Source organism: Elgaria multicarinata, chromosome 10 (genome assembly GCF_023053635.1).
Source record: "Elgaria multicarinata webbii isolate HBS135686 ecotype San Diego chromosome 10, rElgMul1.1.pri, whole genome shotgun sequence".
Classification (NCBI taxonomy): Eukaryota; Metazoa; Chordata; class Lepidosauria; order Squamata; family Anguidae; genus Elgaria; species Elgaria multicarinata.
In genome coordinates this window covers 44,536,320-44,563,716 of record NC_086180.1, presented here as the reverse complement: position 1 = coordinate 44,563,716, position 27,397 = coordinate 44,536,320, and the positions used below count along the sequence as shown (strand labels likewise).

General features: G+C 40.0%; 1 protein-coding gene across 3 annotated transcripts in view; it reads left to right on the top strand.

Annotated features, from left to right (window-relative positions):
* Positions 1-22,908, top strand: part of ELF2 (E74 like ETS transcription factor 2) — a 46,098-nt gene extending 23,190 nt beyond the window's left edge. For all 3 annotated transcript variants that reach the window (XM_063136351.1, XM_063136352.1, XM_063136353.1), the window contains 6 exons: positions 11,982-12,095; positions 15,314-15,487; positions 16,230-16,319; positions 18,483-18,675; positions 19,062-19,403; positions 21,188-22,908. In XM_063136351.1, coding sequence (XP_062992421.1) covers positions 11,982-12,095; positions 15,314-15,487; positions 16,230-16,319; positions 18,483-18,675; positions 19,062-19,403; positions 21,188-21,815 — 1,541 coding nt within the window. In that variant the 3' untranslated portion in view covers positions 21,816-22,908. The remainder of the gene's footprint in view (positions 1-11,981; positions 12,096-15,313; positions 15,488-16,229; positions 16,320-18,482; positions 18,676-19,061; positions 19,404-21,187) is intronic.
* The last annotated feature ends 4,489 nt before the right edge of the window (positions 22,909-27,397 follow it).

The window sequence follows — 27,397 nt, the reverse complement described above, 5'->3', positions numbered from 1 at the left end:
TCAGAGCTTTCATAAATGTCCTGTGCGGAGCAGTGGTGCCCGTGGCTCGTATGCAGATATTGATATCGTTGCACACCTTGTAGCAGCGCATTCCTGCCTCCTACTTACCGTTTGGATATATAAATACAAAGAGAGTTTTAGTAACTGCTGCTCTGCTTCTTTCTCTTACCCTTTACAGACTTTTAAAAAGCGTCCTTATCCCCATAACCCCGCGGTTTCTATGGCGGTATTCCCGCACTGCTTCCCTTGCCCACAAATTTCCGTTTGTTTTAACACTAGTAGTTCAGACCGCTCTTGTTCGTAATAAGTATGTGAATAATAGGTCCATCAAAGACATGAATGGTCTTCCTTTAATGCTGGGATAAGTTTGGAATGCCTAGTTAAGATCTCACTGGTTAATTTTTCGTTTTGAAGGATTGAAAAGTTTTGTTATTTCAAAGTAAGAGTCCATTATTTGAACCCTGACGTTGTCATGCAGCTTTCTTTCCTATGTTACTTTATATTTCTATTTTATTGGGGATAGCATTGCAAAACTTTAAAGTGTTGCTGAGTTTCAAGGATGAACAGGCTCTCTTTATAGTGCTTCGAGTGAGGTTGTGTGGATATGTCACTCTCCCTTTTTATGTTGGTTGATAGGTGTGATACATTTCCTCACAGTATCAATTTGTTTTGGTAAGATTTTGCACCATCTGTTGGAGATTTTAAAACAGCCCGTTGGTCTATGGTGCTGGTCTCTTGGAGAACTCAATCTCAGTAACTTCAGTCTAACAAATCACTGCGAAACCTGCTGGAGCATGGTCACCTTTCTAGTTGCCCTTTTCAACGTGGGGCACCCTTCTTTACAACTGGTCCTTGGGAACAATTTGAGAGCACATGATATAGCAACCACTCTGAAAATTAAATAGGTGTGATCAGTGCCTAGATGGGAGCCTGATTGGGGATCCTGTTTATGGTACCTTGAATTCATTGGAAGAGTTTCTGCACTGATTTTTCACATACTAGAAAACAGAATGGGTAGGATCCAACACGTTTTTGGAAGGGGCAGGTTGCACCGTCTAGAAATGTCTGTTTCTGGTTGTTTGGGGTTTTGCCCCTAGAAACTCAATATTCCTGCTGCCGGCGGTAGGAGCGCCCCGCGTGCCACCTGCCATGCGTGTACACTGGGAACCAGTAGTGTTCGCCGCTGTTTGGTAGGCCATCGTTGAATCTTACCCTTTATCTTATAGGCTGCAATCTTATGCATATTAACTTGGGACTAAGTCCCATTGCAATCAGTGCAGCTTCTGAATAGACTTGTATAGGATTGTTTTTTGTGAACCGCCCAGAGAGCTCCGGCTATTGGGCGGTATAGAAATGTAATAAATAAATAAAATAAATTATTAATTCACACAAGAACAGATCTATGAGAATTTCAGAACTTGGATACACACCACAGGGCACAAATCCTCTGAGGTAAATTTCTTCTCTTGATCCTTCCTGCTTAGAAAATAATTGAGGTGGAAATGGGCTCTGAGGAAGTAATGTACGTATTCCAAGCCAAGTTCCGTAGTTGCCTTACGCCCAAGGTGGAAGAGAAATATATGGCAAATTGCTTTCTTTCAGCATGTCTAATTCTTATCCCCAGCTGGCTAAGGTCTTGCACCTCTGCACTGTTTTCTGCTCTCAAGAGTTCCCTGGCAGAAAGAGAGCACTTTGCATACACAGACCTCATGCCTACCATTTTCTGGATTTGGGGAGAGGGTAACCCCCCTTCTAGTATGTTTTTCTCAAAGTTAGGAGGTCTTTCCGCTGTCTCTCTCCAGTTTAGGATCAAAGTGCATTTACATGAAGCATACCCACTTACAGGGAGTGATATGTGAATATAATAAGTTACCTGCCTGTTATTTCACTTTGCTGCTTGTTACCTGTGAACTCTTCTAGCTATTGGCTGAACTATTGTGATGCTGCTGTATATATTCTATCTGCTATGGGAAAAGGATAACATGTACAGAATGATGTGGTTTAAGTGAGGGAAGTAATAGGTAACTTTCACTGGAGAAAACCTTACATGTGTTCTAAATATAGAAGGATCTGTGTACTGTTATGAGAAAAGAGAAGAAAGGGTGTTTGAAAGGAAGTGGGTGGAGGGGAGAAGTTGGAATCACAAGGAAAGAATGAAGGAAATGGCAGCGGATAGGAGGAAAGGAGTTGAGGAAATGAGGGGCCATGAAGAAAGAAACTGGGGGAGAACCTTACACAGGAACAGGAATTGCTATATATTGGGGGAAGCTGTATCGTAAGTAGTGGGGGCAGGACTGCTGTGTACTAGGGAAGAAAGATCAGTGCTGGGGAAGGTAGTAGTAGAGCTCTGGCTATAAATGGAGAACCACAGACAGATATTGAAGAGCACAAACCTGCACTCAAGGGCTAGCTAGAAAAGTTCATGGCTGGGGCAAGATTTGAGTCATGGGCTTTTTGCACTAGACCTGTTTTCCTGACCCAGGTTCTGTTCCTGCTGTTTACTGAATTGCTCCATTTGTCTTACTGTATATGCCAATAACCTTAAATATAGACTTTTAAAAAAACGTTATGGGTGTGTATGTTGACTGTGGCCAAGTTTGGAGCCAAGGAGAGAGGTGTGTATGTTAGTATCTACCAGGGCAGAATTTAAACTTACATTGCCTGGTTCCTTAACATAGCAGCCTTGACCTTGAGCTTCTACCTCACGTCAGAGTTTCTTTGTATTGCTCTGGCCTGCTTGTTTTCAGCGACCATGTCTCATGTGTCCAGAATTTCCCACTGCAAGATAGTTCTTATTGTACAAAAATACTGCATTTGGACAGGTGTTATAGCTGGTAATAGGGAATGGTGCCATCTGCTGGGGAGCAGGATTTGAATATATCTTTTGCCTCCTGCAGCATCCCCTAAACTAGAACATGGGGCCAATTGTCACAGAAGAGATAGCTGCTCTTCTTTATCTCTGCAAATCTGACTAGTTATGATTGAGGGGGAAAGATGAGGAATGGGTTGAGCAAATTATAGTCATATACATGTGACATTGCTGTGTAGTAGCTGGTGCTATGTAGATTAGCTATACATACTGTCCATGGATGATGTGATATCATGATTGGTAGGGAAATCATGCAGTTGCTGTGGATGCTTTGCACTTATTAATTTTAAAGTTATTGATAGGATGTCATAATTGGACACCCTCTACATTTTGGTAGCTTATGTTAGTTTGTGGTAACTGTCTTTCAAGACAGTAAAATTAGGCTATAAATGTACCTAAATAACACTGTTCACTCTTTCCACTTTTTGAGACATTGAAGTCATGTATAACAAGGCCATGAATGCTTGAGAATTCAGTGGAATCAATTAAATCACAGCTTTTATTCAAAATTAAAATTCAATTTAAGTTTTAAAATTGGACTAATTTTAGCTGCAATATAGTAAAAGGAAAAGCTATTATAATCAGACACTAATGGTTCTTTACTATGCCGTGGAATTTTTGTATTATGCCAGAACGGTAGCAAAGGAGGTAAAACCAGGCAATTTTTATAGACCTGCTTTTCAGTGGTGCACCTGTGGGTCCAGTTAGGCAGATCATACCTGTGCCTCCTTTCTCTTGTTCTTCAAAGTGGCAGTGCCCTTGTGTGTTTCCTTCTAACAGTCCTAATTGTCATGCTTTGAATACTGCACATTTCTGGGTAGATGCTAAAATATGGCCACTGCATCTGAACAAACCTGGCACAGGTCATAGAATATCTATAAACATCAGTGTGATTACATAACAGCTATACTGTGCAGATGTGTGTTTTGTACTTTAAAATTTGGGTGCATAGTTGTTGGGACTATCAGAAAAATGACAGTGCCAGAGCGACTCAAGAGCAGGACTATGGGAGAAGAACTGTGGACTATGGCCCTATCCAGCAATTGAATAACATACTACTGCTGTGTTTTATATGTTTTTGTTAGAAATTTAGCTTTAATAAGTTTTTGTTAGAAATTTAGCTTTATCCATGCTTAAATAAAATTGTGGAACAATTTGAGGTTAACTAAAATGAACATTATTGTAGACTTGAATGCTGACAGCATTGTATTATGCTGAAGTTCAGCTCTGCTGGCGGGTAGTAGTTGAGGCTTCTTTTTTTAAGCGGTTTTAATAGTTTCCACTCATCTTAAAACTTGAAAGAGTAAGTTGTTGCTTAACATGTCTTTAAAATGTTTTTGGACTTTTGAGTTTGTGGTGCTTGTCATATCAAAATAATTAATTTTTGAATAATGTTCATATTATTTTAGAAAACAACAACATTGATATACAACTCCCCCCCCCAATTTATTTATATCAGCTTATTCTTTGCTTCCAGAAAATTAGTCTGTATTCTCTCAATTCTTTCAGGTTTGTACACTCAACTGGGTACTCAGATACTAATTCTATAGAATATGTTGCTAACACAGACAAGGTATTAGGTTGTGTTTGACAAGTAATTCAGAATTCTTAGTTCATTGCTGGGGAACCTTTAATGCTTACATTATGAGAGTCAGTGTAGCATGGTAGCTAAGCTTGAGTGGGAAGTTCTTTGTTTTAATTAGTTAGGGGTGTGTGTGTGTGTGCGGGGGGAGTAGTGAATTTGAATTTCCAACGTTGTAAGATTTGCTGTGAGTAGTGTAATTGTAAATATCCAGATTTGTTGCCCCAAATAAAGCATTTCTGTACTGAATAATTAATCTTTAAGACAGTTAGCTAGATACATTGCACATTGAATGTTATGATGACAACAAAAAATATTGTTCAATTTTAATAAATATGAATGTTACGATGACAACATTTTTTTTTGTCTAATTTCAATAAACATCAGATTTATTAGGACAAATGCGAGTAATACGGCCAACATAAGAGTCTGGTTAATAACCTAGAGCTGGCCTGAAATGCCCTCCCTTTTTTGCTGTCCCATTTGTGGATGGCAAAATGGATGGGACCATTTTGACCAATTTTGTGGGAGGATTTAAGGATTGGATAGTTAAACTTGCTGCTGCCCAGAGCTCTTGGTGATCATCTTTCCTTTCCTGGAGCAATGCTACAGGATGATGTATCATTTATCTGCCAAAGCTTCTGGGAGAAAATAGCCTCCCTCATCCCATAGAACTGCTCAGGTTTTTTTGTGTGGGGAAAAATGGCAGCTTCCAGGAAAAAAGTCTGAGTAGCAGCAAGTTTAGCATCCCCCCCCCCCCCATTTGCCAGATTTCTCCCCCATAATTATGAAATTCAAGCTGAATTCCCCACAAAGAACCTTTGGCTCAGGCCTAAAAGAATGGTGTAACTTGAAAATAAATAGTTGCTAAACTTTCTGAAACATTTTAATGGCTGCATTTAGATCATCACAAGTTAGAACAAGAAGCCATGGTTTAAAGTTGGCTTAATATTCTGGCTTGTGTGATGGCTGTTAACCATAGTTTCCCAATTCAGATGTAGTGGAAAACAAACTGTGGTCCAGGCTTGCTTATATGAAGGAAGAAGTGAATTGGGTGCTATAGGCTTGTTCATATTTTTGTTTATTAAGCCGAGATTTGATCTCCTGAATGCAACCGCTTTTTGCACGGAGAGAGGGATACTGCTGTGATGCACGTTGCAGCTGGAAGATATAAAGTAACTTGTAAAAATAAATTATACAGATTAAGGAAGTGAAGATGATAACTGCAAGGACAGAAAGAGGTGGTAAGAAAGGTTGTTTTGTCTTTCATGTCATTGGTATGCATTGACCACAAGATTTGGTTCAGATTTGTTGATTTGGAAAATAGCTGAAAGAGAAAGGAAACCCCAGGTAATGAATGAGCAGAGGAAAAAAAAAGCCAAAGGCAAGGGGTGGAACCAGGAGTTGTGTTCTGAAAGGATTTATTATTGCTGATGTGTTTCGGACTAAATCCAGTCCTTCATCAAGGCAATTCTTATAACAATGAGAAATTTTGGGGGTGGGAGAAAGTGATCCACTTCCCCTTGTCCTGCTCCCTGGTGTGCGTGTTTTTGGCCATTTGTATGAAAATATCACAGTGTCCCTAGGTAAGAAACCTGCAAAATTTATTTATTTATTTATTACATTTCTATACTGCCCAATAGCCGGAGCTCTCTGGACGGTTCACAGAAATTAAAAACATTCAAAGTATAAAACAACAGTATAAAACCATAGTATAAAATACAATATAAAAGCTCAACCAGATAAAAACAGCAGCAATGCAAAATTACAAATTTAAAACACCAAGTTAAAATTTATTTATAGACTGTTAAAATGCTGGGAGAATAAAAAGGTCTTCACCTGGCATCTAAAAGCATATAATGTAGGTGCCAAGCGAACCTCCTTAGGGAGCTCATTCCACAGCCGGGGTGCCACAGCAGGGAAGGCCCTCCTCCTGGTAGCCACCTGCCTCACTTCCTTTGGCAGGGGCTCGCGGAGAAGGACCCCTGAGGATGACCTTAGGGTCCGGGGAGGTACATATGGGAGGAGGCGTTCCTTCAGATAACCTGGCCCCAAGCCGTTTAGGGCTTTAAATGTTAATACCAGCACTTTGAATCAGGCCCGGACCTGGACTGGCAGCCAACGAAGCTGGAAAAGGACTGGCGTAATGTGGTCTTGCCGGCCAGTCCCTGTTAGTAAACGTGCTGCCCTGTTTTGTACCAGTTGAAGTTTCCGGACCGTTTTCAAAGGCAGCCCCACGTATAACGCATTGCAGTAATCCAAACGAGAGGTTATCAGAGCATGGATAACTGTAGCTGGGCTATCTCTGTCCAGATAAGGGCGTAGTTGGTATATCAGCCTAAGCTGATAAAAGGTGCTCTTTGCCACTGAGTTCACCTGTGCCTCAAGTGACAGTTCTGGATCCAAGAGCACCCCCAAACTACGGACCCGATCCTTCAGGGGGAGTGTAACCCCGTCCAGGACAGGGCAAACATCACCTTGCCAGACAGATGAACCACCCGCTAACAGTACCTCCGTCTTGTCTGGACTGAGTCTCAGTTTATTAGCCCTCATCCATTCCATTACCGTGCCCAGGCACTGGTTCAGAACGGCCACTGCCTCACCTGGGTTTGATGAAAAGGAAAAGTAGAGCTGGGTATCATCCGCATATTGATGACACCTCAGTCCACATCTCCAGATAACCTCCCCCAGCGGCTTCATGTATATGTTAAACATACATAACATGTATATGCTAAACAACAAAATTTCACAAGGAATATTGCAAACGATAGGGAATTTAACATTTAAATGTAACAGTCTAAGATTTGTTTTTGTTTTTTTGCTCTGTCACAGAAAGTGAAGTAGGATAGGGGTGGATGATGGATGTGGAGCATACAGTGGCAGAGAGAAAAGGACTTGAGCTTCCATCATTTTCCAAGCAAGCAAGCATTGCTGTACTCTCCCAAGTTCCGTCAGATGTCTTTTAACATTCCTGCTCCTGGGAGAGATGTAGCAAAGAGCACTGAACACTAGATCAGTCCTGCGATATGTTACTTCAGAATCCATCTTCCAAAGCACTAGGATTGGAGAGCACTGGTAAAAACTGTTCACTGCAGTTAGAAGCTTGAGCTGCCAGTCACAAAACTAGACCCCATTCTCTCCACCCTGATGTTTTCCTCATATGAAAGTACGTTCAAATTTGAATTCAATCTGCTTCAGAGGAGTCCCAGTTTGATTTGGACATCTCCTGATTAAGTTTGGGATTTATCTGAATCCAAAGCATATTCATGACAGGCTGCAAATATCGTTTGAAAGGGCCTTTGTGGATTGTAGAGGGTGACATTCTTCAGTGAGAAGAATGATCACTTACAGGATTATTGCATGGCATGGGTTCATCCATGATGTTATATGCATCGTGGACTTTGAAATCTGACACAAAGACTTTCAGTAATCTAAATTCTTTTTTTTTTAAGTGTCTAATCGTAATAGCATTGAAGGAATAAAATGAAAGTGTTCATTATATCTGCATATTGGTTTGACTTCATAAAGAGGCTTTTTCTGGGTTCGGAAGATCAGCAGGAGAAACAATGTACTGTCTGTTGTTTCCCCTGCCCCCATGTGTGCCAGTAGTGCGACTGGGATTACCCTAATTGCCTGTGCCGCGTTACCTAGACCCGTCCCATGGCACAGCTGTGGTGATTTTTCACCCACCCTATAACCCCTACCACGAGCCATGGGTTGTAGGGTGGGTGAAAAATCACCACAGCTGCAGTATGCGCAGGGTTCAGACAGCACGTCAGCCTGTGGCATGGGTAATTAGGGCAATCCCAGTCATGCAAATGGCACATGCGGGGAGGGGAGGAAACCACCAAGACTGCATTGTTTCCCCACTGATAGTCCAAACCCAGCCAGGGAGTAGTAGATCTGTAGTAAAGGAATAGTCCTGTGTTGCTCTAGTCCCTTCCCGTGACTCTGTATTTCCACCCGTTTTCTTTACATTTTGTCACTCCACTCTGTGACAGATTCTGCAGACAAATCTGTGCATATGCTTTTGTTGGTGCAGAATTAGGACTGGGGGTGAGCATAGTATAGCTGATCCCAAGTAATGCTGTCAAAATGTTATTTACAAAATTGTTTTGGCAATGCTGTCTAGTGAAAACCTTTCAAAGTACAATAACCTGTAGCCTGGTAGACTTGAGGATGGCAGATAGCATCAAACATTGCTGTATACCAGAAGTGGGCATCAAATATCACTATAAGGCAAGAGTGGGCAACTTGTGGCCCTCCAGATGTTTTGACCTGTGTCTAAGGGTACTGTATGTTAGACATTTGTGTTATCCCCTTAATTGCTAATTACCTCTAGGTACACAGGAGACTCCATTAATTCATTTTTCCTCCAGTACTTTGAGAAATATTTTGTAATCCTTGTAAGCATCTCATTTTAAACATGGGAGACTCAAGCCACTGTCTTACCTCATCCAAGCTCTTTAGTAAGGCATGATATTTATCTGACAATGCAGGTATGTATCCCTGGCTACTCTCCATATTTTGCCCAAAAAACTTGATTGTTGTGGATGGGTAGCTTGCGTTAATGTTTTTCAAGCCTTGCCTTTTGGGCCTGATTCACACCTCATGGGTAGCTGCTGGCTTTGGTAAAAATCTGTTCAACTGTGTGGTGAGTTACTTTGGAAAAGTACCTTGCCAAAAGGGGTAGTCTTGACATTATTTCATGTCAAGTAGGGGGTCTTAGCGTCTTTTTTAAAAAAAGATTTTTTTTCCTTTTCCTATATTTAATTTAGAATATTGAAGGAACAACAAGATAGCTCTTTTCAAGTCCCAGTAGAGAAGCACTAGTTGAATCCTCATTAGCTTCCTGGCACTGCAGATAGGTGACCCTGCTTATTCTAAAGATAGATTTAGATGCTGGCAGCTCAGCTGGAATGGTTTAGCTTTGAGTAGATTTCCATAAATGGAAAGAGCAACTGGAGGAAATCTTTGTGTGTGTATACACCTTCATGTGTGTGGACGATATGCAGCAGGTGGCTGTTTACTGTTGCTATTACAAAAAACCTTCACAGGGAAAAGAAGAGAGAAACTGCCTTTAATTTGATATAATATAAATCTACTTAAAAGAATTCAGACATGATCAGTTGTTTGTTAAATAAAGACTGTCAGAACTAACCTTTTTTTCTCTAATGGATTCCTACTACAAAGATAATAGTATCTAGTACTAATTTGGACGAGAAATTCAAATCTAGTAGTCATCAACCATTCCCCCCCCCCTTTAAGAAGAAAAAAAAATCTTGTATGAAGTACAATATTGGGCCAGACATTAAAGTTGTAAAAATGGAACTACACATATCTACTTCTATGCAAAATAGGACTAAAAACTCTAGCTAGGTAAGTGACTTACAACAGGGTAGTAATTGATTGCATGGTTAAAAGTTACTGCTTTGTGTGGACTTGGATTAAACTGTAACTAGTGAGGCTATATCAGCTGATTGTTCAGGCAATTAACTACTTGGCTTTCAACTAGTTAATAAACTGGTTGTGTTTACATATCTCAAAATATCAGTTAAAGTGCATTTTAGAAGATTCTGAATGAAGAAGTTTTTCATTTAAGAAAAGAAAACTCTATCTTGGAAAATCTTCCAAATTGGAAAGAAGTGGGTGGAAAGGACAAAAGTGGGTCAAAGTCAAAGGGAGGGGAAATAGGCAGCAGAAGGTGAAAGCTGGCAGTAAGAGAAGGTGAGGAAGGTTTGGCCATTCATATAGGAAAGTTTGGGATCTTTTGTCACCTGTTGTAGCCACGTTTTATTTAATGCATCTCAATACTGCTTGTCAAATTATGACTCCCAAAACAATTAAGAATAAAACCACATAATAAAGTGAAAACAATCCAAAGGCAAAACCAAACATGTGCTCAAATTTCAACTTCCCCCATTTCATAGTAATGAGTGGCATTTTTTAACCTTTTCTCCTGTGCTGCTTTCTGTTCTTGTTAAACTTGGGCAAGTCATGTTGAGAGACACACTGACTGGGGTTTGGACAATCAACAAAGGAAGAGAATCCACAGTGGCTTCTTTTTCCTGCCTCACACATACTGTTCGTGCTCTTGCCATTTCCCTAATTACTTGCTGTGGCTTATTTTCCCCATTGATCATCTGAACCTGGCTACTGACTGGGTTCACACAACATGACAGCTCACACGCTTGGTTGTGTTGTGTGAACCCATTTGCGTTTACAAATCATGGTTTGTAGTGTGGCTATATTCACACAACACAACTACCCACGTTTCAACAACAACCCACGCCCAACCTGTACTCAACCTTGAGTGTGGGTTGTCATTTTGTGTGAACCCAGCCACCAAGTTACCTCACAGGTTTGTGAAAATAAAGTGAGTGTGGGAGAACCATGTATACTATCCTGACCGTTGGTAGGTAGTCTAGCCTATTCACTGCAACAACTGTTAGTCAGTTTCTCTGCTCTTCACATTCTAGATGTAGACTAGTACTTCAGGAATGCTCTCTCTGCATGTTTTTTGTAAGCACAATTTCTGGTTTCAGGGGCAAATTCCCTATCCTGTGATAGGGAATTTGTAAGGGCGGGCAGATGTAATTTAGATTACTAAAACTAATTTCTTTGGCTTCAAGAACTTCAATTTGGTACCCAACATGACCTAGTTAAATTCTGATGACTGTGGGCTGGTATGGGTTAGATATTGAACCTCCCATGGACATTTTTTTACTTGGATTTTTAAAATTTAGTACCCCATCATGAGTCAAACAGTACCCTGTAAAATAATCAGAAATTGCCATGGATTATTTTCCCTTCCTTCCTTCCTTCCTTCTTTTTTTTTTTTTACTAGATATGTTCATGGATCAATAACATAGCATTTTTTTTACCTCTTTCCTGGGTTTTCCTATCAGAAGTGTGTTCTGGTAATGGATGGGATAAGATGATAAATTGAATCCTGGGTCTGTGTTTATCACTTGATTGCTGAATGTTCAACGTTTATTTTAAAAAGGGAGAGAAATGGCTACTGAGAAGGAGGATTCCTCAGTCGATGAGGTTATTCCATAGTGTACATTCTTGTACATAGTGTACATTCTGGTTTGCTCAGAAGAAAAAAATGACTCCGTTTTTCAAACTGACATTAATCAGTTTTGATTAATCATTAATCAGTCTTGATTAATGTTAATTGATTGAATATACTAGTTAATTTGTTAAAATGTAAGGGTATACAGTCTTAATGGAAACACAGTTGTTCTAATGTGACATAAAGGCAAGATCAAATCTGAAGTTCCTATCCCTGTCTCTAAGCACACATTGACAGTAATGTATGTTTTCAACAAATCTATGGCCATAAAATGGAAAGAATTAAATTTTCATCTCAGATATACCTAATATTTTCCCACCCCAAAAACATTTCTTGCAATGGGATGTGTTTCTCTGGGGTTATTGGCCCATATAGAGCTATTGATTCAGAATGCCTGTTAATCAGATGTATTTGTGTGATGGATTTATTTATGTATTTGTTTATTTATGCAGTGGAAGCATCTGTACACGGCAGCAATGTGCACTGTTCAGATAAGACAATTGAAGCAGCAGAGGCCTTGCTTCATATGGAATCTCCAACCTGTTTAAGAGATGCTAGAACACCTGGTATGTCAATAATGCATTTTTTTTTAAAAAAATAGTGGCTTATTTTGCATTAGGGCCTTTACTACATTTGAGGTTTTATTTGGGAGTAAGCTCCTTCCAAGCTGAATAGCTGTCTACTCTGAAGAGAATATTTTCCTTATTTTTACAATTTTTACTCCTTAGGGGTGGTCTACATGTTACAGACTGCATTTGGTGTGCTAAGGTACACATTGCAATGATGTTTATTTTAAACAACAGGGATACTCCAGATAGAGAACTATTGTATGGTTTGCTGTTGCTATACAGTTGCATTTACAATTGATGTTGCAAGTAATTTCAGTATAGTAAGCATAACTTTTAGATGCTCTCTAATTGACCTAAAAGGGAAAAACATATAGGTCACTTATAAACTACTTCATTGGTATTGCTTAACTGTGCTCACAACTTTATTATTATGATTATTTGTAAATATGTTCCAGTTGCATAAAATGGTGGAGCATTAAAATTGCCACTCCAGACTTGAGTGTGTGGATGTATTTGCACATAACGCTAAGCCACCCCTGTGAATAAGTTATGCAATGTGGGTTGTTACTGAGCAACCCATGGTTCGACTGACAGAAGATTGGGCTTGCTGTGGGTTGTTCTCCCCCTCCTTTCTCCTCAGTCTTCTCTCCTGTGTGTAACCTGTGGGACTTCGTGGCAAAAATTGTCTTGTCTCCTCCATGCTTGGATTTTCATCCCCCCTCAAAAATGCACAGCTGGGGTCGCTCCAATTGATACTCCTTTTTGTTAATTGTACTTTTGGGGGAGTGTCTTAAAATGTGCATTTGGGGTTAAAGTTTGCAAGTGCACATTTATAGCTGTTTGATATGTGTAGTTTTGCCTGGTCTATTTCAGCTGTGAAAAGCAGCCATGAAGGGGAGTAGGTAATATACAAAGAAATTGACAAGATGAGGTTGCATATTGGCTAATTTTCAGAACACTAACTGCTGTGGTTACTGTGGTTTCCTGACAGTTTAAAACACACACTCTCAGAAATCAAATTTAATGTCTGGGAAGTAAATGGAGGAGAAATTTGCATAAATTTTTGGGCTGATAAGTAGATGAGGGGAAATTTGCAGACATGCACTAAGGGAGCAGTTCATGCAGGTGTATAAATCTCTCCTCTATTTACTTTCCAGCACTTAAATTTGCCTGAATTTCACATTCATTAACTTTCCAGCCATGAAATTTGCATACATTTCCCTTACATTTACTTTCCAGTCCCCAAAAATGCAGGCATTTCCATGACATTTTTTTAGAGGTTGGCAAAACAGGACAGAGCAAATGTGGTGCCATCAGTATCGAACCCGCCCCCCATGGGGCCTCATTCACTCCATCCCATGCAGCTGCCTTCTCAGGGTTTTTTAAAGAACTGTCAGGGAACTGCAGTAAACATAAAAATAAGTGCTCTGAAAAAGGGCTGTGAAAAGTGTGTGTGTGTGGGGGGGGGCGAGAGTTAAGATCTCCCCCAACACTTAAAATTAAGAGGATCATATAGCCAATGGGGAGGTATTGCCCCTCCCCTTTGGTGCAGTTATTTCTTTGGCTCCCCCCCCCCCCCATTTTTGGTGCTTCTTCTTTGTAGCACCGGGTTCCTCTTTTCCCTTAGTATTATTTCTCCCTTGGTCCTTTGCAACTATAAGCAAATTGGCCAATATGCAACCTTGTCCTGTCGATTTCCTTATATGTTACCTATCAGGTCCCTTTGACAGCTGAAACAGACAAGGAAATTGACCAGACAAGACTATGCGGATAGCTGGAAGAGCGGACTTAATACACTTGCAAAAGACTTACACCCCCCCTCCCCATTACAACTCCAATTGCACATTTTTGAGGCATTGAAATTTTTAAAAAGAAATGCTAGGGAATGTGCTCCCCAGCGTTTCCAGAGTGCTCTTTCTGCACTTTGGGAGGACAGTAACTGGCAGGATCATGAAAAGTAAGTAGCATGGGCTTCTTTTGCTGGTCTTGCTGAACAGCTCTGTAACGGATCGCTGCAACCCACAATAAAATTAGTCTCCTGCATTCGGATGACACAACAACCCATTGTGGGTGAAAATAACCCTACAAAAAGCCATTGGTTCTTAGTGTGCCTTGTACATGAAAAATAAGCCACCCTGCAGAAAGGACTCTGGGTTCGGATGACAAGACAACCAACCATGGATGCCTGCCTCTGATGGATTGTTGTGTGTTGTGCTAACCCAGTCTATAAAAATTCTTGAAGGCAGTTGGGAAAATGGAATGTTTTCAGATACCTTGGTTTTAATTTTATTCCACTTGTAGAAAGTGCTTTTGTTTCAACATGTTTAAATTGTCCAGATTAACTGCAGATTTGATTATTGTCTTCTGAACTTTCATTCTTAAAGTGCAAAATTTTTCTTTGGAACTAAAATTGCATGAACTTATAAAAATCATGGAAATGGCTTATTGCTGAGAAGCCATCAAACTATGCTTTACAAGACTAAAGCCTAACCTATGTAATAAGAACAGGATTTCATTCTGAAAGCAAAATTCTAATTGTTTTCTCTTTGTACAAAGTTGTTGAATGTCATATAGAAAAATACAGGACCTAGTGATTTCCAGAGTTAAATGTTATATGAACATTTAATTTCAGGAAGCAAATATTGGGCTGATTTGCATGATCAGACAAGCCACCACGGCTTAAATAACTCTACAACAGTTCATACATTATTTGAGGGTTCCCCCCCCCCCCCCCATCAAACAAGCCATGCCGCCTGGGTTTGAATGACATAAGAAGTCACGCCTGGTAATTAGGGAAATGGTGGGTCAGCACACATATTGGGGATTAAAACAAGCCACCATTTTGATCATGTGAACTGGGTCATTATTTGCTTCTTCTTTACAAAAGCAGTCAGGCTGGATTTGTATCATAATAAAGACTATCTTATCCTGCACTGTGATACATATATTCAAGAGTGATTGAATGATGAAGCAGCATTGTGTTTGAAGACAATCAATGCCCTCTAGATGCTTAGGACAACAACTTCCATAATCCCTACTGATTTGCCATACTGGCTGGGGTTTAGGGGAATTATAGTTTAACACACCTGGTGGTCACCAAGTTTTTAAGCCCCTCTTGGGATATTTCCAGAAACATTGTTTGTTTTTGTTTTTGCAATTTAGAACATAATAGGTTGAATATTAAAAGCCTTAATTTCTTCATTTGCTTTCTTTAGTGGAAGTTTTTGTCCCACCTTGTGTGTCAACTCCAGAATTCATCCATGCTGCGATGAGGCCAGATGTGATTACAGAAACTGTAGTGGAAGTATCAACGGAGGAGTCTGAACCAATGGACACATCTCCTATACCAACATCTCCAGAAATCCATGAGCCAATGAAAAAAAAGAAAGGTATTTAGGAGTGGGTGTGGGATACCAAATAGAAGCAATAAAACAGCAACAAATGCTTTGGCAAGGCACAACAGAGTTTGTGTTTGGTTTTGTATGCGGCTTTGGACTGAGAAGCCAATTTAAAATTGTGTACATAAATATTAACAGTAGACGTTCCATAGAATAGTATATCAATATAAAGTTGTAAACTGTTGTTAAAAACTGATGTACTTTTAAAAATAAACTCATGCTTTTAATTAGTAAACGATCCTGGTGATTGAACATACTGACCAAAATCAGTACTGACCAAAAGAATGAGATGGCTCATTCTTTATTTTGAAGTGACAGACGTGATAGATTGTTGCAATTATGATTCAAGTTTCCACTCTACCATGAGCATTCTGAGTTTCAAAAAGAGGTTTGTTGTGAGGTTGGATGAGATTAGTTATATATTACTTTGCTTGCTCAGAGGTTCTATGGAAGGGATTTTGTATTATAGAAATAGTATTGTTGTCTATAGATGGGTCAAATACATAATCAATTTCCCATAATGTAAATTGTCAAGTTTCTGTTGGTATGTTTAAATGAAGTAGATACTCCTAATAATAAAAAAGTCAGATAAAATTGTGACTTATGACACGTTGCTTATATTGTCAGCCTCTTAGTTTAGCAGATAGTTGTCTATTTATTCAGATTTGGATAAAAACCATGTGAAGTGTTATTTCTATACACACATTTCAGTCTTTCAAATTGTTCTTTGCAGCTGGCCGTAAGCCAAAAACCCAAGTGCCATCAGCCATTTCCAGTGCAGCTCCAGACTTGGGTATAAAAAAGAAGTCAAGAGAAGGCAAAGGTAGTGCTGAAAATATATTTTCTTTCATATTGTGAAATACCTAGAAAAATAACTGAATTCTTCCATATTGTAATTAATCTAATAACAATGATTGTAGCTTGTCTTTTTAGAATTTGTATGGATTTTACTACAAATGTGTCGATTTGCCTTGTGTGCGCACTTGAAATTATTTAGTAGCTGCTAGATTTCTGCTTATTTATTTATTTATTTTGCACCTACTCAGCATGTTAGACCAATGTGATACTCAGTTCAGATTTGCTACTGCAGCTGGAAATCTGGCATCTTGGTGATTCTTGATGCCTGCACAACGTTCTAGGTGACATCAATTTTGTCATATCCTCTTAGAATGGATACACGAGAGAAAAACACACACACACACACACACACACACACACACACGTAGTATTGGCCTAAATGAGCCTTCAGGTTTAGCATTTAGTTAATATGTTCCAAAATACATTTGCTTTCTCAGTTGGACTCCTAAGACTGAAACTAAGTGTATTCTAAAAGATTTTTTTGCTAACATGTCTCCAGTAGTAGGTTTTTTATTTAATTAATTTATTAAGTATGGGCTGTGTATGGGTATCAATATATTTAATATAAATCAGTTATTTTAAAGACACAAGTTTATGGTTTTGTCAGATTTTTTCCTAGTAATCTGTATGTGTAAAGACCCTAGAACTGCAAGTCTCTTTCTTTTAGATCAGAGGTGAACATTGGGTATCTTAAACTTATACTTATTCTTCCTGCTGCTTAGAAGTCTTAGTTAAAGTAAGATGGAATACTCTTTGTTTTTTGCAGATACAAGTTTTGTAGACTATATGTTACTTTGTGAAAGCAAGTATGCATTTGCTTGATTTTGCAAAAAATACTTACACATACATGTTAGTGATGTCCAATACTCTTCAGAGGTCTGTCCTTGCAAATATATTTAATTTTTTAAAAAGAATATTCTTCAGGCTGTCTGGTTAAAATTGTTCAAGAGAAGACCCTTACAGATTCACTATTGTCTTAAGGCAGGGGTACAGAAGCTCTGGCCTCAATCCTAATCTGGCCCATGGTACACCTCAATCTATCCCATATCAGGGTTCATTCAGGGGTGGGGCTTAGGCTGCAAGCCTTCAGAGGGCATCTCTGCTGTTATCTCCGATCTGAGGTCACAGATAAACAGTGGGGATTCCCCTGCTGGCGTGCACCAGCGGTGAAACACCCTACCCCCAATTATCTCCGATCCAACATAGATAGCAGTGGGGGTGAGAGAGGAGGGGGGATGAGTAGCTAACTGTTCCCTGCATGGGCAAGTCCCAGCGCCCAGGCTGTCCCGCACCCCCACTGTAGCAGCGGGGGTGTAGGGAGGACTGGGCTTTCTCCGTGACTCCTTCCAGTGCAAAGAAAAAAAGGATAGTGGTGTCAGGGGGTGCGGCCACATCCTTGATGTGACCGCCCCCACCCCAAAAGAATTCTGCACAGTGTCTTAAGGAGACTATTCATGTTGGTTGAACATTCAAATAGGAAACAGTTTCAGCATGCTGGTGATCGAATTCTTCAGTACTTCTTTAGCATTGCCAAAAACTTGTGTTCAGTTTACTTTGTCCTCCATCTATTACTTTTTCTTCATATTATAGCTATGCTTTTCTTTTCTTTATTTGAAGTAGGTATTTGAGGTGGAATAAGCAATTATGAGTGTCTGTGCTAGGACTGTAAGAAACAGGATTGGCTGAGGCAATGGCATGCTAACCAATGGTCTGTTTTGATGTCCATTTGAAAAATAAGTGCCCTAAAACTAGAAGATCCAGTTTAAAGATCACAGATTGGGGAGAGAAGAGTTCACAGCTTAGAAGGGATCTTGGGTTAGCGTTCTGTGGAAACTTTTGACACACGAACCCCGCTCTTTACTTCCTCTTTCCCCAGAGTTGAGATTTTTTTAAAAAGTTGAAATTGACTTTAATCCTGCTTCGACAGCTGTTTCCCTCAAAAAATTGGGTTGCACCTATTTAGAAAATTAAATTAATATGTATGTTCCCATCATAAAAAGAATGGCATGGATAAATCTAATAATCCCACATTATTTCAGTAGCTGGTCGTGGAAGGACATCTTGCACGTTTTTGTTTGGATATTTTTAAATATGTTGAATTACCTTGAAATTATATTTTTTATTGTAGGAAACACGACCTACTTGTGGGAATTCCTTCTAGATCTACTTCAGGACAAAAACACTTGTCCTCGATATATCAAGTGGACCCAGCGGGAAAAAGGCATCTTTAAGCTTGTGGACTCAAAAGCAGTTTCCAAACTATGGGGGAAACACAAGAACAAGCCTGACATGAACTATGAAACAATGGGAAGAGCTCTGAGGTAAAGAAAGAAAGGGGGGGAAAGAAAGAGGGGTGAAAGGACGGGGTGGGGGGAAGAAGACTGTTGTAGGTTGTGTGTTTTTTAAACAGATTGCCAAGTGTTATGCTTGATTTGAAGCTTCAGAATAAACTTTTCTGAGTTTTATTTGATTACGTGATCATATGCTATTAAGGCAGTGGTGGTCCATTTTTTTTCATTCTTTACAGAAACATTATTAAGTATTACATTCTAATGCTCCATTTTTAAATACAGTATGCACAGGTTATTTTAATTAACATATATTGGCCATTCCAACAAAGTAATTTGGTGGTTGGAACCTTGAAAGTAAAGGGAGAAGGTTGTTTATTTTCATGTTACATACACTTTTCTTGTACTTTTTCTTGCAGATACTACTATCAAAGAGGAATTCTGGCAAAAGTTGAAGGACAAAGGCTTGTGTATCAGTTTAAGGAAATGCCCAAAAACATAGTAGTTATTGATGACAAAAGCGAATGTGGCACTGAAGATTTATCAATCCCCACAGATGAGAAATCCTTGGAACGAGTGTCATTGTCAGCAGAAAACCTCTTAAAAGCAGCAACCTCTGCTCGTGCAGGAAAAAACACTTCTCAGTTGAACTGCGCAAGAGCAGAGAAGCCTGTTACCAGAGTGGTGAACATCTCCTCATCCGGGCATGAAATCTCAACTTGTTCTACCACCACTACTGTTCCAGTGACGACCGCTCCCAGGTTAGCACTGCATGATCTGCCTGTTGGATAAGCTGACTTTGAAGGAGTTGGTGAAGCACCATTTACTGCAGTTGGATCTGTCTTTCTAAAAGTAATTATTTAGACTGAGAACACAAAGATATATAAACAGTTCTCAGTGCAACACCTTGTAAATCAAGGAGTCTGTATTTGGATGTGGTGCTCTTTCGAGAAATCAGGCTGTTCACTTGGTAGCTTTCTTGTTCTTTAATTTCCAAAGCTTAGCTTTACTACTGGCTATGGCTTAGAAAACTTAAATCCAGCTGTTAAGCTAGTGTAGTCTTTATTTATTTATTTATTACATTTCTATACCGCCCAATAGCCGGAGCTCTCTGGGCGGTTCACAAAAATTAAAACCATTCAAAATGTAAAACAACAGTATAAAACCATAATATAAAATACAATATAAAAGCTCAACTAGATAAAAACAGCAGCAATGCAAAATTACAAATTTAAAACACTAAGTTAAAATTTATTTATAGACTGTTAAAATGCTGGGAGAATAAAAAGGTCTTCACCTGGCGTCCAAAAGCATATAATGTAGGTGTCAAGCGAACCTCCTTAGGGAGCTCATTCCACAGCTGGGGTGCCACAGCAGAGAAGGTCCTCCTCCTGGTAGCCACCTGCCTCACTTCCTTTGGCAGGGGCTCGCAGAGAAGGACCCCTGAGGATGCTTAGGGTCCAGGCAGGTACATATGGGAGGAGGCGTTCCTTCAGATAGCCTGGCCCCAAGCCATTTAGGGCTTTAAATGTTAATACCAGCACTTTGAATCGGGCCCGGACCTGAACTGGCAGCCAGTGAAGCTGGAAAAGGACTGGCGTGATGTGGTCTCGTTGGTTTAAAACTCATCTTTTTTGCATTTTTATTGTAATTGTCAAAGCAGTAGCAGTAAGGAGAGACAGCTTAAGTTCTGAAACTTTAAGAAACAAATATTAGTGTGAGACTGGGGTTGGGAAGTCTATAGTTGTCAATTCAGATTTATATGGGAATATATCTGCATGTATCAGGGACAAATCTGTGGCATTAGCCACAGGGAGGAGATGCAGTTAGATCACAATTACAACATATTCTGCAATGTGCTCTACATAGGGCTACGTTTGTGCCTAGTCCGGAAACTTCAACTAGTTCAAAATATGGCAGCCAGGTTGGTCACTGGAACATCTAGGGGTGATCACATCACACCAGTCCTAAAATCTCTTCATTGGCTGCCAATTAGTTTCCGGGCGAAGTATAAAATGTTGGATATCACCTTTAAAGCCCTACATGGTTTGGGTCCAGGCTACCTGCGGGATCGCCTTCTCCCATACAATCCGCCCCGCACACTCAGGTCCTCAGGGAAGAATCTACTTCAGTCAGCAAAGACTAGGCTGGCAACCATTACCCAGAGGACCTTCTCTTCTGCTGCTCCCAGACTGTGGAATGGCCTGCCAGAGGAGACTCGTCAGCTTGCCAGTCTTTTAGCATTCAAGAAAGCTATCAAGACTGATCTCTTCTGGCAGGCCTATCCAGTGGAATTTTAGGATATTTTTAGTATGATTTTAGGATGCTTTTAGGATGTTTTTAAACAGCGTATACCATGTTTTTAATCAGTATTTTATGTATTTTGTGCTTGATGTTGTTCCCCGCCTCAATCCAATTGGAGAGGCGGGTAAGAAATATTATTATTATTATTATTATTATTATTATTATTATTATTATTATTATTAAGATCGTTTGTCCATATTGCTTGTTTGGTCTTAATACAATATTTGTCTTCACATAACAGAACTGTTCGTGTGGCCATGCAAGTGCCTGTTGTAATGACATCTCTGGGACAGAAAATATCGACTGTTGCAGTGCAGTCAGTAAATGCAGGGTCACCACTGATTACCAGCACAAGCCCAACAACAGCAGCAACCCCAAAGGTAGTAATCCAGACAATCCCTACAGTGATGCCAGCATCTGCCGAAAATGGAGAGAAAATCACAATGCAACCTACAAAAATAATTACCATCCCTGCTACGCAACTTGCGCAGTGCCAGTTGCAAACAAAAACTGGTTTGCCTGGGACAGGAAGTATTAACATAGTTGGAACGCCTCTGGCCGTGAGAGCACTTACTCCAGTGTCTATAGCCCATGGGACCCCAGTGATGAGACTGTCCATGCCTGCCCAGCAGGCAGGTAGCCATACTCCTCCAAGAGTTATTAGTGCAGTCATAAAAGGTCCAGAGGTCAAATCTGAAACAGTAGCGATAAAGCAGGAACGAGAGCTTAAGACGCTGCAGCTTGTACAAGAAGAAAAACCAGCAGATGGAACCAAGACGGTTACCCATGTAGTTGTCGTCAGTACACCTTCAGCCATTGCCCTCCCTGTAACAGTGAAAACGGAGGGCATAGTAACATGTGAAAAATGAAGACAAGGCAGCCATGAACATTAATTACATAGACCATTGTGGAATTAAGCAAACTGACATATTTAGGGAGGCAGGGAAATGGATACAATCAAGAAGTTCAAAAACTGCATTTTTTTAAAAAAAATTGTTAATAGTTATGCATATGTTTGAATCTTACTGGAAATGAAATAATGTCCCATGTTTCAGTGGGAATTGAACCACATCCACACACTGACACAACTGCCTCTTGCAAATTGGGAAACTACTAAGCTGATGAAGAAGGACAATTCCTGGGACTGATGGGGGTACAAGAGGCTCACTGCATTATCAAGTTACACTAAGACATGGAACACTAAGCTGATTCTGTGAGGGGTTCTTGGTTTATGTGTATTGGGGGGCGGGGAGTGTAGAAAGAGTCTCACTGTTACAGAAGACAAATTTGATGCATTTTAATGTGCATACCAGCAATTACTACTGTGTACTCACAGTAATCTACTGGTGCTATGTGAAAAACTCTGCTACTAGGTATTCTAGAATGTGAATTAAAAGAGTGGATTTAAAGAGCTTCTAAAAGATGGATCTAGAGGGATTTCTGTATCATACAGCTTAAGCAGATTTTAAAATGAAAGCCTTAGACTGATTTTCAGTTATCTTTCTTGAAATAAGCTAATGGCTTGTTTATGTAAAGCATTTTTTTATTAAAACAATTTTTTAAAAATCTTATACCTAGCACAGTATTGTTATAGAATTACATGTAACATATTTTGTATGGTAGTCAAGTCTGTCAGGTTCTTAATTGTGGGCAAAGTGGCCATAGGGTTGTTTCGGCCTTTTGCTGCACCAGGCTTAGGTCACCCACTTAGCCTCAACATCTGTGCATACATTTCAATTTCAGCTTCTACTCTGTCACTTGAAAGGTCACGCTTGGCTTGAACTCTTGTCAGGTAGTTAAAGCCTGTAAATTTTTTTAGTTGAAGTTAGAGGGAAGTACCAGTGTTCAGAATGAACTATAATAGTTTGTATATTCAACATTTAAAGTATATTCTATTTTGTTGTACTCTTGTTTCAAAGTGTATTCAAGTAGGTTTTACTGAAATACAAAGATGAAATTTAAGCTTAGTCTCTTCCTTTTTTTTAAAAAAAAAGTCTTCATATGCCCTCTGGTGTTCATCCAGATACACAATACTGCATAGCTTCATTCTTCAGTGTCCTGCACATCTAGTTTCAGAAGCAGAACTAGGGCAGATTTGAAAAAAAAATCAAGCAGTGTAGTATCTTGTCTCACTCACTGTGCTACGAAAAAGTGGAAGAAGCAATCACTTCCTGCTTCTGAAATGTGCCTTATGCAACAGTGTGTTCATATGCTTGGCTTGATTATCCAAAGAGAGGTAACACAGGGTGATGGAGGGAAGAAAAACTGGCAAGTGTGTTGGAGGCAGACTGGAATTGCACTAGTAATATCAGTACAGCAGCGTTGTATCAGTACACCAACATTGTATGGTTCATATAGTGAGCAAGAGAAATGAATGGAAAACAGTTGTAAAACATTTAACTAAAATTAAATAATAAATAGCAGGAATTACATAACCAGCATCTTTCTGACACCTTCCTGCTTTGTCATCTTATATTATACTTTCTGAATGAATTAGCACAGCAATAACCAGCTTCCTAAGAAGGGGAGGGGGGCAGAGGTAGAACTGGGGGGACATTGCTAGATTCAAAGGTAGCAGAAGTGCCTTGTTTTGCTATGGCAACCAGCTTCAGTGAAGGTAGACAATGTCTCTTTTCTCATTCTTCATACTCCAGGCCAGCAGTTAAGACTAAGACTAAAAGCAGACAGCCCTGTCATTCTTTCCCCCCCTCCCCTCTTGAGATATGGGTTGAACAGGCCAGAACAAAAATCACAGATGGTCAACTGGTTGGCTTTGATGTTGCCATGTGAATTCATTTCAAATTTGGGGACCGCCTTCTGATGAAAGTTTCAATCCATTCAGGGTATCATGTTTCTCTGATGTTTGTCTAAATCAACACAGAAGGCTTTTTCAAATGTTACATGTATCCATCCATTTTAGAAACAAAGGCTGCATTCAGGCCACACGATAGGCAATGGTGGAGTAATAATCAATTCAACAGTTGTTTATTTAAGGCGTACTCCCCATACAACATGACGATAATCAACCGTGTTGTGGATTAGGATATGCGTTGAGTTGACCATTAGTCCATGCTGAGTTGACTTACTCACCCCTGCCCTCTCTCCGTCAGTCCTCCCACTAGTATCCCATCAGCCATTGCTGCCGAAAATTATCCTGCTGGCTGGACTAGAGCAGCAGCCACTGCTTTGACCGCTTTTGCCTTGTAACTCTGTGGCTGAGGAAATAACCAATAGTGGCTGAGGAAATAACCAACAGTGCCCTCCACACAATATGATAACCAATGGTGGTTCAAATAGCCAACTCTGCAGTGTTGGTTATTTGCTTTGATTATTTTAGCCAAATAACCAACAGTTGGTTAAAAAAGTCCCTCCACACAACACGATAACCCATGGTGGGTTAAATAACCAACTGTTGACTTAACCACCATTGGCTATCATGTCTGAACCCAGTCTCTTCTTGGCACAAGAAAGCAAACACAATTAAATTATCTCAAGAGTGGCAACAAGTGCATGATTGGAGAAACTCCATTAATGCCAGCTCCACACATGTCCAAACAGCAAGATACATGTGACAATTATATGCCTTTACTTGTGGGTTTTCTGCATTCATCTACACTGAAGTGCTTTATATGTTTCAATAGCCCTATCAAACATGGATTAGTAAATATTTTCATTGCAGATAGATTTACTGAACTTTTTTGTTCTGGGAAGGGATTGCAGCTGAACGCATGCTTTGCATGCATATGTTCCCAGGTTTGATCCTCAGGTAAAATGATCAGGCAGCAGATGAACAGAAACCGCTTTCTCTGCTGAAGATGCTGGAGTCACTGTCGGCCAGTTCTGTACTAGGTGGACAAATAGCCTGAGCTTCTACATGGCAGCTTCACATGTTTCTTTGCTTTTCCTTGGCGAATATAACCGAGAAGTCTCACTCTAGGAAAACTGAATCCATTTCTAAAATGTAGTGTGGAGCTAAAATTTCAGAACTCTTTGTGAGTTTGTTAGCCCCTTCATTTCAGAATCTTTTGAGGGGCAAAAATCACCCTCTTTTGAATTGGTTATTACTTTAAAGGAAGTAAAGGTTATTACTTTAAAGGAACCCTGCAGTCCAACCACTATGTACAACTTCTCTATCTTGGCAAGTAAGAAGAAGAGGATTGTGTTCGAGATAACACGTCCACAATGAATTATCTAAGGTGATATATCCCTCTCATCTTGGCATGCAGTTTTTCAAGTCAGGCAGGGATTCAGATTTTGCAGTAAGAAATGAACTCCCTAAGTGAGGGTTAGATTTTTGAGGAAAACACCATTTCCTTCAGAACTTCAGCACTGCAAATACAAACTATAAAATTCAGCTCATGCCTAAACAGACTTAGAAAATAGTGCAAGCCAATTCCTTAAATGGGAATAGTTTAATATGGCAATATTTGCAATCTGAAGAATGTATATGATTGTCCTTCCGCTCTTGCTTGTCTTTGTGTAAGATCTACCACATTCATACTTTTATATCATAGAACAGAGGAGCCTTCTGGTGTTTCCCCATTTTATCTTGTATCTGTTTCTTTTACAGCAAGCTTGATGTCACAGTTAATGTTTATTTCATAATACACCTTTGAAGGGAAATCATTTGGGAGTAAAAGTATCATTTATGTTGACAGCACCTAAATAATTGTGTGTGAGCTGTTCATAATTGTGTGTGAGTTTCAGAGGCTTCAGTAGTTTTCTTTTGCAATTAACTTGATAAAAGTAGATCTGAAAATAGTACTTGACTCGATTTGATGATCCAAAAGGTGCCCTTCTGCTGAGAAATGTGTCGTATGCTTGTGGAAGAGCTGTTTCACATCTTGTGCTGTGGACTACTATGTGAAAATCTGCCTATGTTTTCCCCACAGATACTTGCAGATGCACTAGGTTTGTTACAGTACCTGCTTTGCACTGCAACTTTGTAAGGTCTTGCACAAGTGTTTGCAAAACAGTGTGAGCAGTCATTTCCCTTTTGTTCACAAGTCTTCACCAGGCAACAGTAGAGGAAGAGATGGGAGCAGTTGCTTTTGCACTTTTAGCTCAAGAAGTGATTTCAGCCACCCAGCACACAAGAGTAGGACTTCCATTAACTCTGGACATTTTAATAATTCATTTTTTGTGAAAAGAAGAAAGGTGTTCATGTGGTGTGCCATTTATGGAGTCTTTCCCAATGGATGGCCTTTTTGAACCAAACACAATGGTATAATTCCCCTGTTCAAAGTCCAGAGCCTTCCTGGAGGCCAGGCCCTCGACATGAGAACAACTGTTCGGTATCATAATAGAATTCATCCAGAAAACAAGAAGAGATTTTCATGTCCTTTGTTTTAAAGCAGGGATATAGAACCTCTTTCAGCCCATGGGCCAAATTCAATTTTGGAGAAGCATTTTGGGAGCTGCCTTCCAGTGTTGGGAGGAGCCAAAAGCAAAGTGAGCAGGATGGGTCCAAAATGCCAGCATCTACCAGCAATGAAGCCTTAGGAGAGAACGCATTTCGGTGTTTTTGTATGGCAACAACTGTGCACAAAATACAGCAAACCACCAAATGATCGGGGGGGGGGCAGGGGAAGGAGGCATGGCCCTCTGGGGACTTCTGGAGGGCTGGATTTGACTCCTGAGCCTGAGGTTCTGCCTTACTGTTTTAAATGCACAGGGACCAGCTCCATTTCTTCTGACCACTAAAATCCATGCTTGACTTTCCTAAATATATCCTAGAATTTCTGAAGACTACAAATGCATCAAACCTATTTAAATCGGAGGCAACATCTGTGACTTAAAGGGAATTCAATAAAAGATTTAGGTGTGTTTTTTTTAATTGGATACATCCACAGCAGGAGTGGGGCACATGCAGTCCCCCTCCCCTGAATTCAGTTGTGGAGGGGGGAAAAAGAGGCTTTTAGCACTGCAAAATGCTAAACACAAGAACCCAGATCTCTCCCCCCTCCCATTTTTTTTCTGGGGGTGGGGCACAGCCTTCCAAAATTGTCCACCCATGAGTGTGGCTGTATACATGCCCACAATTGTGTTGGGAAACAGGATGAAACTAGGCTGTAGGCTGGCATTATAATGTGAAGGATTTTGTAGTGCTTGATGAAGCCTTTAGCAGTTATTGGCTCAATTACTTGTCTGTCAGAGGGGCTGAGCAGTCAGCAAGGCCCCTTGGCATTCTAAGCATTGCTATTTGCCTTTGACAAAGCTATTCTGGGGCAGAACAGGTGAAGGGAAATTTGAGAAAGTGTAGTGGTCAAGGAGAATGAGGGGGAAGGTAAGAGGTAGGAAGCTGAAAGGAACCCAATGGTGAGGGGGTAGAAGGAACAACTACTCATGAGGAAGAGCTGTAAAGGCTAGAGGTGAGGAAAGATGAAATCCACATATCATGATTTACATGGCAATCCTACACATACCAATTAAGTAACATTGAGTTCAGTGA